General features: G+C 36.2%; 1 protein-coding gene across 8 annotated transcripts in view; it reads left to right on the forward strand.

The window, feature by feature from the left end:
* Positions 1-18,950, forward strand: part of nedd4l (NEDD4 like E3 ubiquitin protein ligase) — a 128,265-nt gene that overhangs the window by 86,691 nt on the left and 22,624 nt on the right. For 4 of the 8 annotated variants that reach the window (XM_049466060.1, XM_049466061.1, XM_049466056.1 and 1 more), the window contains 4 exons: positions 6,778-6,837; positions 8,767-8,901; positions 10,269-10,421; positions 15,794-15,991. In XM_049466060.1, coding sequence (XP_049322017.1) covers positions 6,778-6,837; positions 8,767-8,901; positions 10,269-10,421; positions 15,794-15,991 — 546 coding nt within the window. The remainder of the gene's footprint in view (positions 1-6,777; positions 6,838-8,766; positions 8,902-10,268; positions 10,422-15,793; positions 15,992-18,950) is intronic. The other 4 variants (XM_022676541.2, XM_022676540.2, XM_049466057.1 and 1 more) reach the window with 2 other exon arrangements.

The following is an 18,950-nucleotide window of genomic DNA, read 5'->3' on the forward strand; positions in this document are numbered from 1 at the left end:
CTTTTCTCTGGCTCCTGGGTGAGTCATGAGAAGACCCTGTACAGGACAGAGATCTTCAGATAAATGCACAGCACACTGTATAGGCAGTGGCTGTATATGTATAGCTGGCGTATCAAAGTGATTCCAATCCTGGTATTGGTTTAATTAGTCGATGCTTTTGTTTGATAGTGATTCCTGCCCTGTAAGAATGCAGAGTGAAAGCAGGTGTGTGAGTCATGCAGCTGGTAGAACAACCCATTAACTGTAACAACCTGTGGCTTCACATTTACGCCAGGTATTGATTCTCCTCAGTACATTCTGTTCAGGGATTAAGGATTTCTAAAGTGAAACCTCTCATTGTCTCAGCTGCAGTTTCATTTTAAGACCATTATAAGCCGTGTATATAATCATAGTACAGTAATATATTATAGCTTCATACATACAGTAGCATTTTGACGTCACTTTAAAAAGCAACATCTGGGCGCATATACAGCTCTGGGAAAAAAAATATGAGACCGCTTAAATATTATGAATTTCTTTGATTTACCAAATTGAAAACCTCTGGAATATAATCAAGAGGAAGATGGATGATCACAAGACATCAAACCAAACTGAACTGCTTGAATTTGCAGAAAATGAGAAATGGCTAAAATAACAAAAAAGATGCAGAGTTTCCAGACCTCAAATAATGCAAAAAAAAAGTTCATATTCATAAAGTTCAGAAATCAATATTTGGTGGAATAACCCTGTTTTTTAATCACAGTTTTCATACATCTTGGCATGTTCTCCTCCACCAGTCTTACACACTGCTTTTGGATAACTTTATGCCTTTACTCCTGGTGCAAAAATTCAAGCAGTTCAGCTTGGTTTAAAGGCTTCCTCTTCATTAAATTCCAGATGTTTTCAGTTTTGTAAAATCAAAAACTCATTATTTTTAAGTAGTCTCTTATTTTTTTCCAGAGCTGTATATATATATTTCCATTTTTAGTTCAAAACCAACAATGCGACATATGGTGGTACAGTATATTATTGGGTTAATATTGATATATTCACAACTGTCTACAAGATACAATAATAATAATAATAATAATAATAATAATATAATTCCTTTATAAAAAAATCTATAAATAGTTTTTTAGATAATTTTTTTTAAAAGTGGTGCTGCTTAAGAGTGTAGACTTTGGAAAATTATGTTGTATAAACATTGTAATTAAAGAAGCAGCATTACAACTTTATTCCACCATCTCAAACAGCATCATCCAGTGCAGTTTACACAAGAATCACACCAGGAGTGCAGCTGTTATTAAAAAAATATATATTATTTAGATACAAAATGAGATATTAGTATTGCGAGATCATCATGCTGTGCGGATGTTTTTGGTATTACAAACTGATAATTTAACAATGTAATATTTATAGTTTCATCATATCGTATCATATATGGAGATTTGAATATTATTTAGACATAATACTCAACCTCTGAAGCCAGGCTAATATTGCTAATGAAGACTAAGGGCTCTGTACTGGATTGATCTCTCTGCTGTTGTGTGAAAACAAAGCGAAGTGGTGGTGGAGTTCCATGTGTGTGTGTGTGAGCTGTTTGTTTGTGTATATTTAGCTGTGGAGTCAGAGGTGTGTGTGTGTGTGTGTGTGTGTGTGTGTGTGTGTGTGTGTGTGTGTGTGTGTGTGTGTGTGTGTAGTCGCGTGGCCTGTCAGAGGTGGAGCGTAAGGGTAAAAACTCTGTGTGTGAGTCAGTGTGTGTGTGTGTGTGTGTTAAACGATGCTGCTGGCTGATCTGTGTGGTTGGCTGGTGTTGTGTTTTACTCGCTGATGAGAGGAAAGAGATTTTTATCTGTTTACTGATTTAAGTGTATTTATTCATTTATTTTTATTTATTTATTTATATATTTATTTAATCTAGTCATATCATCGTCAAAAGCCTAAAAGTTTAGTATGGCTATGCTGTTTATTTGAATATTTAAGAACATTTTTTGTGGATATTGAAACCATGTCGTTCTCCAGCAGGTAAGACTGAATTGTGTGTGTGTGTGAGAGAGAGGGGATTCTGGGAAATGTAGTTCAGGTTTATTGGTGTGTGGATTTTGGGGTCCTAGCAACAGCAGTGTAATTAAATGGTCTTTCCTGTGGAATAGGAAAAGTATTTGTAAAAAGTACTAAGTGACAAAAATATTGAAGTATTTCTTAGAGATTTCTGTTGTGCCTGTTTGGGCGAATACTAGAATTAGTATTAAGAGAACTATCTCTTATGAGCTCTGAAAAAAAATAAGAGACCACTTCAGTTTCTGAATCAGTTTCTCTGATTTTGCTATTTATAGCTTTATATTTGATTAAAATGAACATTGTTGTTTTATTCTATAAACTACAGACAGCATTTCTCCCAAATTCCAAATAAAAATATTCTCATTTAGAGCATTTATTTGCAGAAAATTAGAAATGTCTGAAATAACAAAAAAGATGCAGAGCTTTCAGACCTCAAATAATGCAAAGAAAACAACAAGTTCATATTCATAAAGTTTTAAGAGTTCAGAAATCAATATTTGGTGGAATAACCCTGGTTTTTAAACATAGTTTTCATGCATCTTGGCATCATGTTTTCCTCCACCAGTCTTACACACTGCTTTTGGATAACTAATCAAGCAGGTTTGATGGCTTGTGATCATTCATTTTCCTTTTGATTATATTCCAGAGGTTTTCAATTTGGTAGAATCAAAGAAACTCATCTTTTTTTAGTTGGTCTCTTATTTTTTTCCAGAGCTATAGGTTTATGTTCATCCACAACAGTACTGGGCTGTTTAGACTGCTGGGTTTTATACTGAATCACACATGTATTATACAATATATCTTGCATAATACTCACAAGGCCTTTGTATGTTTTATATAAGTTTATTGTTAAATTAAAGCAATTTACACAAAATGAATGAGTAATTAGATAACTAAATCAATTAGTTTGTTGTGTAGTATTGGAATGTGGACAATATGGGACTTCTTATATTGTATTGTGAGAAATTTAATTATGGATTAAATTATGCTTTTTTTAAAACATATTTATATCATCAGTGTTGAACTGGATAAATTAAATTGCAGGACATTTTGAATATAAAATGTATTAAGTAAAATATTCTCCTAGCAGTGTTTTTTTTTATTGAATACTGCTGCATTATGTCTGCATGTCATAATATTGTGATATTGTGATAAGCTTAAAATGTCTATAAATATCACAATACAGTATATATTTACCATATCACTCAGTGTAATTTTAGAATCATTTATCTGATGTAAGAATACACAGCTGCCCACAGATTGACCAAAAAGCCAAAACAAAGTTGTGTTTGCATCATATGTTTTGCTGACATAACATGTGATGGTCTAATAACAAAATCCGCCTTCATTTCCTGTGACCGGCAGGATTCTGGTGTAATCTTTCCTCTCACATCACAGAGTGGTGAAGGCAGCGCTGCTCTCTAAACTGATTCCTCTGGGATAAATTGAATTCATAAAGCTGATGGCAGCAGCTGAAATAAGGCAGTGTGTCAGTTTCGGTTAGCGTCAGGCGGCGCGACCGCTGTAGAACAGGCTGGGCAGAAGGCGAAGTTTACGCTCTGGTTTTGGGTGTATACACAGCGTACGTTTTCACAAAATAAAGAAAGCACTGCTGTTGTGTGTGTTTTAAGTTTCTATAGTGGCGAAAGTTTTGTAGATCTACAAGTCTTGTAGATTTGGTGGATTTGAGTTTTTCTAGAACACATTTTGATGACATTTTCATTTGTTTATATATTTATGTATTTATTTGTCTTATTTATTAATAATGCACTTAAGATTTCCATTAAAGAATTGGAAAAAATATATATTTGGATTGGATGGAAAAGTATCTTTTTATATATATTTTTCTGTTGCTAGTCAGTACAGATGTATTTAATCAGTTTAACTGTTGATCCAGCTTGTGTTTGACTATCTGTTTTTTATATATACAGTAGAAAAGCTGTTTTTTTTATCTGTGTACTTACGTGCTGTATTTAGTTGGTGATTCTTAGCTTTTTTTTAGATTTTTGTATTTCTTTATATTTAGAAAAGTCAGCTTTTCTTGTATGGATATTACACAGTGCCACTAAAAAGTATAAAAGTATATTTCCTTTGTTTTTTGCTTTTTTTATCATAGTTATTTTTTTACGTCAGTTTAACAAGCACATTTTAATATCAGACAAATATTACCTGAGTAAATCTAAAAATATTTTTTTAATGATTTAACTCGAGCGGACAACAGTGAGAGCTATTATTCTTCAATTACAGCAAGTTTTCCAGGGCTGAAGCAACAAATCAGCCCCAGAACTTCACACTACCACCCCCATGTTTGACTTTTAGTACAGTATGATATTCTTTTTCTGAAATTGCGTTAGTTTTTCGTTAGATGTAACAAGACAAACACCGTCCAAAAAGTTCAAAAGGATCATCAAGATGTTTTTTGGTTTTCACCAGACACTTTCTTATGATTAAATCATAAACACTGAACTTAAACGAGGCAGATGAGACCTGCTGTTCTTTAGATGATGATCTGGGTTCTTTTGGGGCCTCCTGGATGAGTGGTCCATACCCTTTTGGAGTAATTTCGGTAGGCCAGTTACTCCTAGAAAGGTTCACCACTGTTTTATGTTTTCTCTGTTTGTGAATAATAGCTCTCACTGTGGTCTGCTTTTTATATTTATATTTACATTTGCTTTTTATAATTACTCAGGTTATCTTTTTCTGATATTAAACTTTGTTTAATATTCTGAAAAATATAAGTATGACCAAAAAGAAAAAAAAAACAACAGAAATATTTTTTCCAGCACTGTATATTATATATTTAGGTGGTAAATTATGATTTTTAGATTTGTATTTCTGTATTTTATATGTAAACAGCTCATTATGTTTTTTATTAGGTTTCCGTTTTAGTGTGATCTGAAGCCTGGTTTCATTTTTAGCCATGAGTTTTCATTGTGCATCATTATGACTAATAGTTAAAAAAGTAATTAAAGACTTGTATATTGATGATATGTGATATTATTGACACTAGTGATCTTATTATTTAGTTTCCTGTAATCATCTTCAATGATCTTCTCAGCTTTGTATCCTCCTTTCCTGCTCCAATCATTTTAAAACCTGTAATCGAACATCGATCACCTGATTGCTGATGCTGCAACAAGAAGAAGCCTTACTCATACCCCTCCCTCCCTTTCCAACACCTGTTTCACTGCACTGTCTACCAAATCACGAATCACCCCCTCCCCCACCCCCAAAATCCTCCATTCATTGAATCATGGCTGTCCAGCTCTGCTCACAAATGCAATCTTGCTTACCTCCTCCTGCAGCGAAGTACTTTAGCCCCCCTACCTTCATTTTATGCTGAAATGCCAAAAGTCTTGGGACTGGAACTATCGTATCGTATCATATCCCATGACTTTTGCCATGTCCCAGGTAAGCTTTAAAAAAAAGTATGCACTGATCAGTGGGATATGTGTGGGGGTCTACAGCATTAAATGTGAATGTCATTTCCACCAGTGTCACTTATCGGTACGCATGGACAATTCTAACCAGATGCCACCGGTCACAATCATTACCAAAGACACCGCACTGCACAGTCCACACTTCTATAACACATTCATGGTACACACATGACACTATGGACAGAGGAATGTTACATTTTCAAACAACTTAAAAAAAAATCTAATCTTGCCTCACTCCAACTCACTTAATTCACTCACAAGATAACACCTCTATAAAAGCACCTACTGTTCTGTGAAAAAGTTTTTGCCCTTTACAGATTATTTTTTTTATTCTTACATTTTTCAGATTATCGAAACATATCTAAACTTTAATATCAGACAAATATAACCTGACTTAATGTAAAAAGCGTTTTTTTTAATTATGTTTAAATTATTTTTTTAAGGAAAAAAGGCTATCCAAACCTACCTGACCCTATGTGGAAAAAGTAATTGAGAATATCTGTCCATAAGTTAATGATATTAATCTCAGGCACGTTTGGGTTGTGCAGCAGGACAATGATCTGAAGCACACCAGCAGGTCCACCTCTGAATGGCTCAAAAAAAAACTTTTTAACATAGGATAAGGTTGGTTTGAATAGATTTTCCTTTAATTAATGAAATTATCATTTAAAAACTCCTTTTTTTAATTATTAGGTAATCTTTGTCTGATTTTAAAATGCCTCTTAACAAATCTCTGTAGGGGGAAATACTCTTTCACAGCACTTTATATTAAAACACACATGCCCATTAATTGCTACCTCAGGGGACCGCTTAGGACAGTGTGTATAAGTTGTGAGGTGTTATCGTTTAAGTGAGGCTGAACACTAGCCAGCGTTCATATATCAAGGTAATGTGAATTCTTATTATTTTGATTGTGGGTGTCAGATGAATGATACCAGCAGTACATCAGAAATAAAGGCATTACCACCTACAGTGGACAGCTCAGTGCAGTGACTGACTGTGTCTGGCTAGAACTGTCCATATTTATAGAGGGCTTCCTGTTGTGTTGAGAGACAGTAAAATAATAATTTGTGGGTGGAGTTTGATTTACTCAGTTATCAAATATCCTTACCTTAAATTCACTCCAGCTCTAAACACACCTGATCACAAAATCACCCCCTCCCCTCTCTCTGATTCTGAATCACCCCTTCCTGCCCACACCCATCTGCAGCCCACCTCTCAGCCCCCCTTTTTGCCCCTTTGCCTTCGCACCACAACCCCCCAATGGGCATTTCGTAACCCAGCTGTTGTTTGCCAGCAGAACTCCCAGTCCAGACGAGCCCGAGCCCAAACGGTCACAGGCGTAGAGGAGTCCATGGTAATGTCCACATGCATATATATATATATTTATATATTCTTCCTCCATGAGTGCACTTTTCCTCCATCCCTCTCTCTCACACACTCTGTCCCTCAGCCTTTTCCTCTGGTGGCTGTGGTTTCTTTCTTTTTGGATTTATTGTGGATATTTTTAATGATGATACCTTGATGTGTCATGTTGATAATTTATATAGAAAAGCCCATGGTCATGTTCATGTGTGTGTTCCACCTCCATTTCTCTATATTTCTCTAAATATCTCTACCTTTCTCTTACATTACTCTCCTTTCCCTCCTGTTTTGGGGTACATTTGTTGTTTCTGGGTGCCATTATGCCATTATTTACAGGGTGATATTTGAACAGCACTTTAAGTTTATCATTTTTGCTTTTTGTTATTAGACTCTCAATAGTTCCAATATAGTACCAGTCAAACGTTTGTACTTAAATTGTGTAAATGAACACTGAAGTCATCCAGACTCTGAAGGAACACAAAAGGAATCATTTAGTAACTTAAAACTATTAAACAAACCAAAAAATACTCCGTGGAGCATTTAGGTTTAAGTTCTTATCTGTGAAGCTGTTAATTTGTGGTTTCTGAGGCTGGTTACTCTGATGGACTTATCCTGTACATCAGAGGAAACTCTCGATCTTCCTTTCCTGGGTTGGTCCTGATGAGTGCCAGTTTCATCAATAATGTTTGAGGGTCTTTAGGACTGCACTTAAGGATACTTTAATTTTATATTTTTTATATATATTTTGCTACTTTGATTCATCTTAAATATTAAATATATTCTGTTATGTTTAAAACCTTTTTTTAACTATTTTTTCCCCTTCAGAGTTTGGATAATTTTAGTATTAATCTACAAAGCAGAACATTTTAAAAATAATAAAAAAAAACACTAAATTTAAGGTGTGTCGAAACTTTTGACTGGTACTGTATATTCCTCCTTTTTGCTTCATGCTGGTGTGTCGGGTTTGAAACACTCATTTTCCTCCATTGTGCCTCAAATTCAGCATCCTCCACCCTCCACCCTCCACTGCAGGCCAGGGTGCAGGTCATGAAACACGTGGTGCCCAGCTTGAACTGTGTTAACATGAAGTGAAGTGTGTTTGTTGTGAACGTGGTGTGTGTAGTACTGGTGTGTGTATTGTTGTGTACCAGTGTGTATTTGCTTGTTCTGTATATAGAATAGTTGTTTTAAAGCTCTGCAGTTGTGTTATATATATTTTTAATAATTACTTAAAAAGTGATTCATGTTTGCTTTTCTTTTGTATTTTATATTTACAATAATTAATTTCTGTATTTTATATGTAGATTTTCTATTCAGAATTGTGATTTTTAGCTTTTAATTTTTGTTTTATATTTATATGGCCATTTTAGCTTTTCAATTGTGGATTTAAGTTTAAGATAGACATTTTTGTTTTAGATTTATTTATTTATTTTTTATATTAGAAGTAATTGTTTAGCTTTTCATTTAAGAATTTGCCTTTAAATGCCAAAAAAATCTATACTTACTTAATATTGTTTTTTTTTTTTTTGCTCTATTTATATTAGAAGTATTTATTTTTTATTTCTAAACTGGAATTTTTATCTTTTGATTTTTGTGTTTTAATATTTAGATGGTGCTTTTTAATCTGTTTAGTTCTGTAATGTGATTTATTGATTGCTGCGTTTTTCAGGAGGCTTTCTCTAATTACTCCATCACACGCTCAGCATCACTCACTCATAATCAATTCAGTTGATCAGCAGACCTGTTCAGCAGCAGAAGCTGGATCCCTGTGTGTGTGGCAGCTTTTGGCGCATCCTCCTGATCTCCCATCAGTCCACAGCTCCTCAGCTGATTCAGTGGAAGCGGTTTGTGTGTGTGTGTTTCTACCCCTGCAGTGCTGTTAATTTGTGTGTGTGTGTTTTCCTCTGCCCCGCCCCCCCAGTCTCCGTCAGCAGTGTATGCTGCCACCACTCCGGGTTTGCCACCAGGCTGGGAGGAGAGAAAGGACACTAAAGGCCGAACGTATTACGTTAACCACAACAACCGCAGCACCACCTGGACACGCCCCATTTTACAGGTACAATACACTGACCACCTGAAGACCCTGGAGCACTGCTGTTATTCTCTGTTCTAGTCTCTCACTTCTGATTTTGCTCTCTCTTCTTTTTTTAAAGAGTTTTAATTTAATAAACTATATAAAAACTGAATAAAACAAATTAATCAAATTATATGTTTTAGGGGTACAAGAAGATATCAACATACTACTAATACTATTAATTATGATCAGTCAACCTTTATTAAAAACTCTGATTACATTAAGGGTGACCCTCATTTACAATGTGTATATATATATATATATATATGGATTGAAAAATGAAAATATTAAGATATTAATCAAGTAAGATAAATAATTTAAGCAAACAATTTAAACTAGCTTTTAAAATAGTACCATTTTTAAATATCAGATAAAAAAAATAGATAAAAGTGTAAAATATTACATATAAAACTATAGCTAAGCATTGACAAAATAATCAGAATAAGTGACAGGAGAAAAACATATAAAAATCATATTAACTTTAACTGACAGGACATTTCAAAATATAATACATTATAAATTTAAACATCAGGCTTATTTTTCTCAGTCAGCTTTATAAGGTAGAGTCACCTGGAATTTAGGCTTTTAGTTAACAGCTGTGCTAAATTTATCAAGAGTTAATTGAATTATTATTTGTTTGAGAGCATCAGTTGTGAAAAGGTACATTTGGTATACAGTGAATAGCTCTATTTGATTAATGTTCTAATCCAAATAATGGCAAGAACTACTTAATTAAGTAAAGAAAAAAAAGATTTTAAGAAATAAAGGTCAGAAAATGCGAAAAATTCTAAGAACTTTGAAAATATCCTAAAGTGCAGTTGCAAAGACCATTAAAAACGTTATGGATATGATGAAACTGGCTCTCATCAGGACTGTCGAAGGAAAGGAAGAGCGAGAATTCATCAGTTATTACTAAACTCAGAAACTGCAAGATAAGATCACCTAAATGCTTGGTATTCTGGTACATGATTCTTTAAGCATTCCTTTATAGTTTGGTTGACTTTTACAGGATATTAATTTACAATGTAGAAAAAATATATATCTAAAACATTGAGTGAGAAAAATATTTTTTTTACTCCCAATTAGTTCCCAAACATTACTATAACCAAATCCCAAATGTGAAAGGTGCCTCCATACTTTTGAAGGACAGGGTATGAACAAAGCTAAAGCCTCTTAGTACAAATTAACTACACCGTTTCTTTCTTTCCTCCGACTGTGATCCGATTCAAGATTTGAAGTGTGTGAGAGTTAATTAGTCAGTTCCCTCTTGCCAACTGTGGCGCTCCCAAGCTAATTAGCATCCTGCTAATCCCTCTCTTCTCCTGCTAATCCCTCTCTTTTTGTCTCAGCACACTGAAGATGGAGCGGCCAGTTCCTCAGCTGGAGCAACAGGGGGCGCCACCCCTTCTACCCCCTCATCCAGCGGCCACCTGAGTGAACCCCAAATGCGGCGCCCCCGTAGCCTCAGTTCCCCCACTGTAACCCTCTCCACCCCCCTAGAGGTGAGAGCATCGCTCCTGGTGTCCAAACTTTCTGCCCAACACCCGTCCATCCACCATGACTGCTTTTTTAGAAGGGCTGCACAATATTTGTTGATATATACACTTTATTCTGCATGCTGACAAGAATGCAGCCATGTTAGTTTATTTGTTTGTATAATGTACACTATAAGGCGCACTATCAATAAACTTCTGCTACAGCTTGATAATACTCACCTCTGAACAATGAAAGAGCTAGTGCTTATCGCGGTTAGCGGATAATGCTAATACTGCTCTAGCAGTGCTAGCCTGGGTTAGCAGCAGGCTACAGGCACAGATATATACTTTCCTCTGAACAGTGAAAGAGTTAGCACTTAGTGTGACTAATGGCTAATCCTAATGCTGCTCCAGTCTCTGTGCTGGAGAAACTTTACTAAAACTCAGAGTGCCTGTACTGCTTCTTAATTCTTGACTGGTGAAATTTAGGTGCACTGATGATTTTTGGAAAAATTAAAGGATTTTAAGTGCGCAAAAAAAAAGCATTGTTACCAACACAACACAAAAAGTTTGCAGTGTTGCGGAGCTTCGTTTAACTTACATTAACCGCCTTTCACAGATGAGGAGCTACGTCTGTGATTGAAGACATTTTAATGTAAAAGATCCAACCAAATGTTCATACGTCTGCTCTTACCATTCTGTGGAGGGAAGCCAATATCAGAACAATCTTACCCAGAGAAATTACTTGTTTCTGATAAATGGATGCTTTTGGACGTTTACGCAGAAGTTGAAAGTGCTCCGCTATGTGCCTTAGGTTTGAGGCAGAAGTATAAATTGACCTTAACAAAAAGCCAGGAGTCAAGGTGCACAATATGCAAATGAGCCTCTAATCAACCACCTTGTCCTGGCCAATCACCAATCAGTCAACAAGATGTTGTTATTTTGATTAGAAAAATGCAGGTCAGTCTGAAAAGTGTTTTCAGCAATATTCAGTAATATAGTGTTTTCACAATACTAGTATTTTTTTTTGTCCATGATGTGCAGCCCTCATGTCTCTAATGTCTCTCTCCTGTCCTCTTACCCCTTATCACTTTAACTTCCACCCTCCTTTCTTCGGCAGGTTTACCTGTCCTGCTGTTTCTGCCTGTTTTCCCTCCTGTCTAACGTCTGTTTTTAAGCATCACCACTTTTTATTAACCATTCTTTATTCATGTTTATTTGTTAAAACATCTTTTAATTCATCTGATCGACATGTGTTCTTCTTTTTATTATATCAGAATTTGGTTTATTTGACATTTTCTAACATACAGAACTGTTACATAATTTCACAGATGATCTGAGAGTTTTAAAAAAATTCATATTAAATGTGAAAAAGTACTTTTTTTGTTAACAATTATATTAGCTTTTATTGGTTGGTCTACAGCAGAACTCAGCAATTAATATTGCAATGATTCCTCAGGAAAGCTGAGGTGATTGTAGCTGGTTAGCTTTTAGCCTTTCTGGGTTTGACTTTTTCAAGTTTAAAAAACAAGCCAGCGTGTTTCTGATGTTTGGATCAGATGAGGGAGTCCACTTTGTTTCTGAGATGATGAAGAGAAGCAATAAGAAAATCTAATGTTTACTTTGTTAGCATTTAGCCTAGCACAGATCCATAGTTGCCTCTTTAGCTTTCAGTACTAATGTCTGCTTGATTTGTGTAGGAAATGGAAAAATGAATCATTTCTTATTTCAGACCGCCGACCCACCAGCTCCACTCATTTTTTTTATTCCTCCCCTCTTTTAATGGTATGGGGTTTGATGCAAGAGGCCTGGTGCCTTGAAGTCAATTTCCTGGTCTGTCTGCTCCCAGCCTTTCATTTACCTTTAATTGGATTGGCTTTAGCTGACTAAAACAAAAAACTCAACATGAACACATCTTCAGCCCCTCTGGCCAGAGGATGAGGATGCTTTCCACAGAAAATGTGGATTTTTCTCTTATTTTGCAAATATTGGCTTGATAATAGTTTTTAATAATAATAATACATCCACACAGCAGGTAAAATTGGGTTTTAGGTTACATTTAAATGGTCCCATTTTCCCAAATCCCATTTTCCCAGAAAATCCATGTCTTTTTGCCTTTTCACTTCTTTTAAATGTATCTGAAATTTGTCTGAACAGTTTATATTCAGTTTATAGTTATGTTTGCACCATGTTTAATATAATAGCTGCATGTACGACTGAAGGGGGCTGCTTACTATTTATTATAAATTATTAAATGTGAATTAAACAATAGCTTGCATATCACTTAAAATGGTGATGTTTGTTTATAACGATAAACTGAAGTTATGTAAGAACTAAAGATTGAAATCAGGAATTAATATCAATATTATTAATAATTTTACGGTATCGCCCAGCCTTAGTTTCAACATTTCTTGCCCATCCAGCATCGTTTCTCATTGTTTTTTTTTTCTTACTCCATTTCCCCTCCCCCCTTTTAAATCTACTCCACTACTCGTAAAAGATTCAGTGTGCTACAGAAGCGTAAAGATAACCAGCATTAAAGGAAGCAGTTATTTTTATACTTTTAGCCTGATGTTCCCCCCCTTTCCCTCACCCAGTGTTCATCAGGGGAGAGAAGCTGTATCTTTTAAAGAGTCTTGGCACAGAAAGCACCGTGGCGGCGGACCCCTTAGGAGCTGTCTGGAGGTCATGACCTCAAACATGCCATGTTGAAATCTTGCATCACTCTGCTGAAGCAGCTTTTGCAGCTGTTGGACGTATCCGATTCGGTGCTTCAGTCTTTGCGTGTGTGTTTGCACACTTGCGCTCGTGTGTGTGTGTGTGTGTTTGCACACTTGTGCGCATGTGTGTGTATTTGAACACTTGTGTGTGTGTGTGAGTGTGGAGGATTTTTCTCCATTTTGGCAGCAGGTATGAGCTGACGCTGTGTGAAACCTGCTCCCTGCCATCAGGGCTGCTTTACCATTTGCTGTTCCTGCTGCTGAGATCCTGCCAGGATTCTCTTCCTCGCTGGGCTGGGAGATCAGAGTTTGTTTTCTCCTCGTTTGACACTTTTTTTTGAAGCATTCTTTCAAGCTGTCCATTCAGATCTGAGTAAAGAACTGTTCCAAATCACTGCTATCATTTGTATCTGAATGTTAAATTCGGACAGAAAAAAAAAAGAGAAAGAAAAATGATTTGTGCTTTTGAAGCAGTTGGTCTAGCGATGATATCAGTACTATCTATCCTCCACTGTGACAGATTGAGGTTTAATTCTCTGTACAGGCAAGCCCACAATTCTGCACCAATGAGAGTCCTTTGGCAAGAATCCTAAGGCCCAATCCCATTTCATCACTTAGCCCTAACCCTCCGTTAAGCTGTACGCTCACTACAAACAGAGGGCTATGAGAATCACTGGCAAGATGGTACTGGCACAAGAGACCAAAGAAACCCACAAATTAAAGTATATTCCTTGTTAAAGATGATGATAAACACTATATTACCATAGTTTAATGTGTTGTTCCAGTGTTTTATGGCCATTTTCTTCGTAACAAGCAAAAAAATGCTAGTAGTTTGTTTAAGTAGTTATCTCAATATACAACTGATTCAGACAATTTTTTTTCATATGCATCATTGCATCAATATTTTATTCTTATACTGGTTTTTGACAGGAGAAAAAAAACACGACAACCTGTGTGTTTGGTGTTTTCTGATGTTCTTTATCCTCAAGTTTTTACAAAGTTCTGAAAAGTATTTACCTTCATTACTCTGTAGTTTATAGAAAGTATAGAAACTAGGGTTTTAAAAACTTCTGAAGAAGTTAAAGGATCAGCTTAAGCTTTTTACTCTGTAAGTAAAAATGTAAAAGTACTGGTTACAAAGTATTTGTTAGTAAATAGTATTTATCTCTGTGATATTAAGGGCTGATGTGTGGTTCGGTATTTGGCATTATCTTTGATGAGAAGAGTGGTGGAGAATATGCTGGATAAGAGATGTGTGCTGTGTTTATAACTTACCTTGGCAGCCCTGAGTGGATTAATTAGAGTAATAACAGAAACACACGGTGGAAATAAAGTGCGAGAGGTATAGCTGGTGAAGAAGCAAAGGAAAAGAAAAAGAGAGATGGAGAGAAAACCTGCGAGAGCACTCTGTAATTAGAGCGAGGAGAAGCAGGAGAATGTGTTGGAGAACTGAAGAGCGCGAGAGCATGAGCGAGGGAGAGAGAGCGAGAGAGGAATAGAGGTGAAATCCTCTGATTCAGGTGGTAATTAAAAACATCGTCAGGATTAAAAAAAGTTGTTACGAAAGTTCCTGCCTCTGTTACGTAAGCTAAATTACTTACTGATGCGAGGCCCTGTTTTAATACCCCTCATTAAAGTCATAATTACATGAAATAAGATTAGGTAGATTTTAAGTCCGGCTTAATGAAGAAACCCACATAACGTAAAGCAAAATATGCCAGTCATTAATGATGGTGAAGAGCAGGGTTCTTCAGGCCGGTACCATAGAAGAACCGTCCCTCTACTCTACAAAGACCCATCACCATAAATAGCTTATCAGAAAAGAAGACTTCTTTAAGTTTGAATGCCTCGACATTCCATTTCTGTAATGTTCAGTTCTGTAGCACACTGCAAAAATAAAGATTTTGGCAAGATATATCCTATTTTTGTTGTTTGTTTTTTTTCTCTCATGAGAAAATATTCAACTTCTATATATTTATAAAACAGATAATTGTTTTTAAGCTCTTTTTTTAACTAAAATTAAATACATTTATTTTTAGAATTAAGCAAAATTCAATAAGACATAGTTAGTAAATCATTTAAAACAAACACAGGGAAGTCTGAAGTAAGTTCTGAAGTAAGTATCTTATATTATATATAAATTCATACACAGCTCTGAAAAAAAAAGAAGAGACCACTAAAAAAATTGAGTTTCTTTTTTATTTATTTAATTTGACCAAATTAAAAACCTCTGGAATATAATCAAGAGGAAGATGGATGATCACAAGCCATCAAATCAAGCTGAACTGCTTGAATTTTTGCACCAGGAGTAAAGGCATAAAGTTATTCAAAAGCAGTGGGTAGGACTTGTGGAGGAGAACATGCCAAAATGCATGAAAACTGTGTTTAAACCAGGATTATTCCACCAAATATTAATTTCTGAACTCTTAAAACGTATGAATATGAACTTGTGTTCTTAGTCTGAAAGCTCTGCATCTTTTTTGTTATTTCAGCCATTTTTCATTTGTCAAATGACAATATTTTTATTTGGAATTTGGGAGAAATGTTTTTCGATGTTTATAGAATAAAACAACAATGTTCATTTTACTCAAACATATACCTATTAATACTTATAGTAGCGTGATATCATTGTTATTGTGTGTTAAGGGTTTATCTAATAACTCTTCCTTCTTGTTGCAGGGAGCCAATAACATTCAGCTACAGCGGGCAGTGAAGGACACGCTGTCGAACCCTCAGTCACCCCAGCCCTCGCCATACAGCTCCCCTAAATCCCAACACAAAACCACACACAGCTTCCTGCCCCCCGGCTGGGAGATGAGGATCGCCCCCAACGGAAGGCCCTTCTTCATCGACCACAACAGCAGGACCACCACATGGGTAAGATCAGCCACCGTGGGCGTAAACTGATATACACTCAGAACCTCACAGTAGATAAAAGCTTTTAAAGATGGGCCCATTTTATGGAAAACACATATATTAAAAGATGAGCATATATTGGAAGATGAATAAAATAGTTGCCCCAGAAAGAATATGTTGGATTTCAATGCTATTCAGAAGCAAGGCAAATAAAGGTTACCTGTAACAATAAATGATGAGAAATTTAGATATTTAGGCAACTTCTGTTCATATTTATTGAGCTACATATACAGAAGTAGTGTGTAATGCATGTGTAAAGCAATATGCCAGATTGATTACAGTCTCAGTTTCTCCGCAATTTATCTGGCCAATTCAGCTGCTACTCTGCTGTATATCCCCCAACACAAGGAGGGTGAAGACACACCTCCTTCGACACATATGCAGTCAGCCACCGCCTGTTTCAAACTGCTGCTGATGCAGCATTGCTGAGTAGCATCACAGCGCTAAAGCTCGGAGGAAAGCGTAGCACTTCTGTTTTGATACATCAGCTCACAGATGCAGCCTTGTGCTGAGCGACATCACCCTAGAAGTAATGAGGGGAAAGAGCGCCATCTACTGTACCTACCCAGAGAAAGCAAGGCCAATCATGCTCTTTCGGGGCTCTGGCAGCTGATGGCAAGCTGCATGACCGGGATTCGAACAGCGATCTCCTGATCATAGTGGCAGCGCTTGAGTGCATGAGATGGACATGAGAGGAACTTCTACAACTTCATGCCGAGATGGCTAGCATGTTGCGTTACACAGGCACTACACACTACTTCTGTTTTTTTATTTATTTTTCTGGTAAGCTTTATCTTTCTTCCGAATATCTTTACAATAAGACTGAAAACTTACTTCTGGGTGTAGCTGTTTTTTATGAAGATTGTCTGTCTGTCTATATGTCTGTCTGCCTTATTTGTTGGTTTGTTTTTGAGGCAGGAAATGAAGTCTGCTTTGAGTCCTGATAATCTTTATTGGAAAAGGACTTAAAAGAGACCAGCAGTGTAATGATAAAGACACAGTCCTCTACAATCCCAGCACTCTGTGTTTTCCATTTCCACACTCTGTCGAGAGTGTTTACAGCCCTGAAAGAAAGTCATTGCTGTTTTTCTGTTGCTCATTAGTCAGCATGTCCTGCATTCCCACGCTGGTCAGCTAGTATACACCCCCATCACCTGTGGTCTACCTGCTGGAAACGTTACTGTTTTCCCCCATGAGTCCACGTCAATGAAACCACAACATCCACACCAGCATGCTGCTTAAACCCACAACACACACACCTCACCACCCGAAGCAAACAAACTCTAAACAGGGGTTTGGTGTGTGTTTGGTTATTGACAGTATCTAGGATGTTTGTTCCTTTCTTCACTGTTTCCTGAAAGTTTCTCAAGTGAAATTTAAATGTTAGGGCAAGGGTTTGTCATTAAATGATAGTTTGTTGGAGAATGTGGTGTTTGTCGGGTAATGTTGGTTATTAAATTATGTTTGACGTTTGTTGGAGTATAGTGGTTTTAAGGAACATTAGTATTTGTTGGAGAATGGTTTGTGTTTGTTGAGGAATGCTTGTTTGTTAAAAATTGTTGGTATTTGTTAGGAAATGGTGTTTATTGGGGAGTAATTGTGCTGAAGGAATAGTTTGTGTCAAAAGTTTTAAAAGACTTTGTTTGGGAATGATGCTGTTTGTTTAGGATGGTGCTGTTTGTTGTTGGTGTTTGGGAGTGGTGCTGTTTGTTGGATGATGGTGTTTCTTGCAGAATGGTGCTGATAGTTAGGAGGTTGGTGTTTGTGAACGGTGCTGTTTGCTGGGAGAAGTTGGTGTTTGAGAATGCTGGTGTTTTTTAGAGGAAGTTGGTGTTTGTTAGTGAATGGTGCTGTTTGTTGGGAGACGTTGTTTTTTCTGAATGGTGCTGTTTATTGGGGGATGTTGGTGTTTGGGAATGGTGCTGTTTATTGGGTGACGTTGGTGTTTGGGAATGGTGCTGTTTGTTGGATAAAGTTAGTGTTTCTTGGAGAATGCTGGTGTTTGTTAGAAGAAGTTGGTGTTTGTTAGAGAATGGTGCTGTTTGTTGGGGGACGTTGGTCTTTTGGGAATGGTGCTGTTTGTTAGATAAAGTTAGTGTTTTTTGAAGAATGCTGGTGTTTGTTGGATAAAGTTAGTGTTTCTTGGAGAATGCTGGTGTTTGTTAGAGGAAGTTGGTGTTTGTTAGAGAATGGTGCTGTTTGTTGGGTTAAGTTGGTTTATGTTGGAGAATAGTGTTTGTTGGAGAATAGTGCTGTTTGTTGGGGGAGGGTTGGGGTTTGTTTGAGAATTATAATTTTTGTATATAATTGTTTATTGGAGATTTTTGAGATCTTCACTAAAAGCTGATGTTTGCTGGAAAGTGATGATACTACAGATTATTGATTTGATTTGATATTTTACTGTTAATCTGAAAATTATATTGGGTGTTATTGTTACAGGATGTGGATTTTAGTAGGGCAATGTGGTGTTGAAGTATGTTGACTAATAAAAGTTAGTGGCTGAATGATGATTGTACAGAATATTCAGTGACGCTGCTTGCTGGTGAATGATGGTGTTTTCTGGGAAATAACCATGTTTACTGGAGAATGTTGGTGGTTGTGAAAAGTTGGTGCTAGATGGAGTATGTTGGTAATTAGTGGAAATGTTGTTTTACTAAGGTTTAGTGGAGTAGTTTATTGTTTGAGAATTACAGTTTGTTCTTGGAAAATGTATTTGTGTATTTTTTAAAGGACGATTGAAATGTATGATGGAGAATGTTGTAGATGTTTGAAAGCTCTTTGTTGGACAATAAGTGTTGGAATGGGATGTTTATTAAGAAATGGTGTGTTTGAATGATGTTTCAGAACATCAGTATTTATAGAAGAAGGGTGGTGGGTTTGTTACATAATGCTAGTTAATGTTTTTTTTATTTGTTTTTTT

This window comes from Astyanax mexicanus, chromosome 17 (assembly GCF_023375975.1).
Source record: "Astyanax mexicanus isolate ESR-SI-001 chromosome 17, AstMex3_surface, whole genome shotgun sequence".
Classification (NCBI taxonomy): domain Eukaryota; kingdom Metazoa; phylum Chordata; class Actinopteri; order Characiformes; family Acestrorhamphidae; genus Astyanax; species Astyanax mexicanus.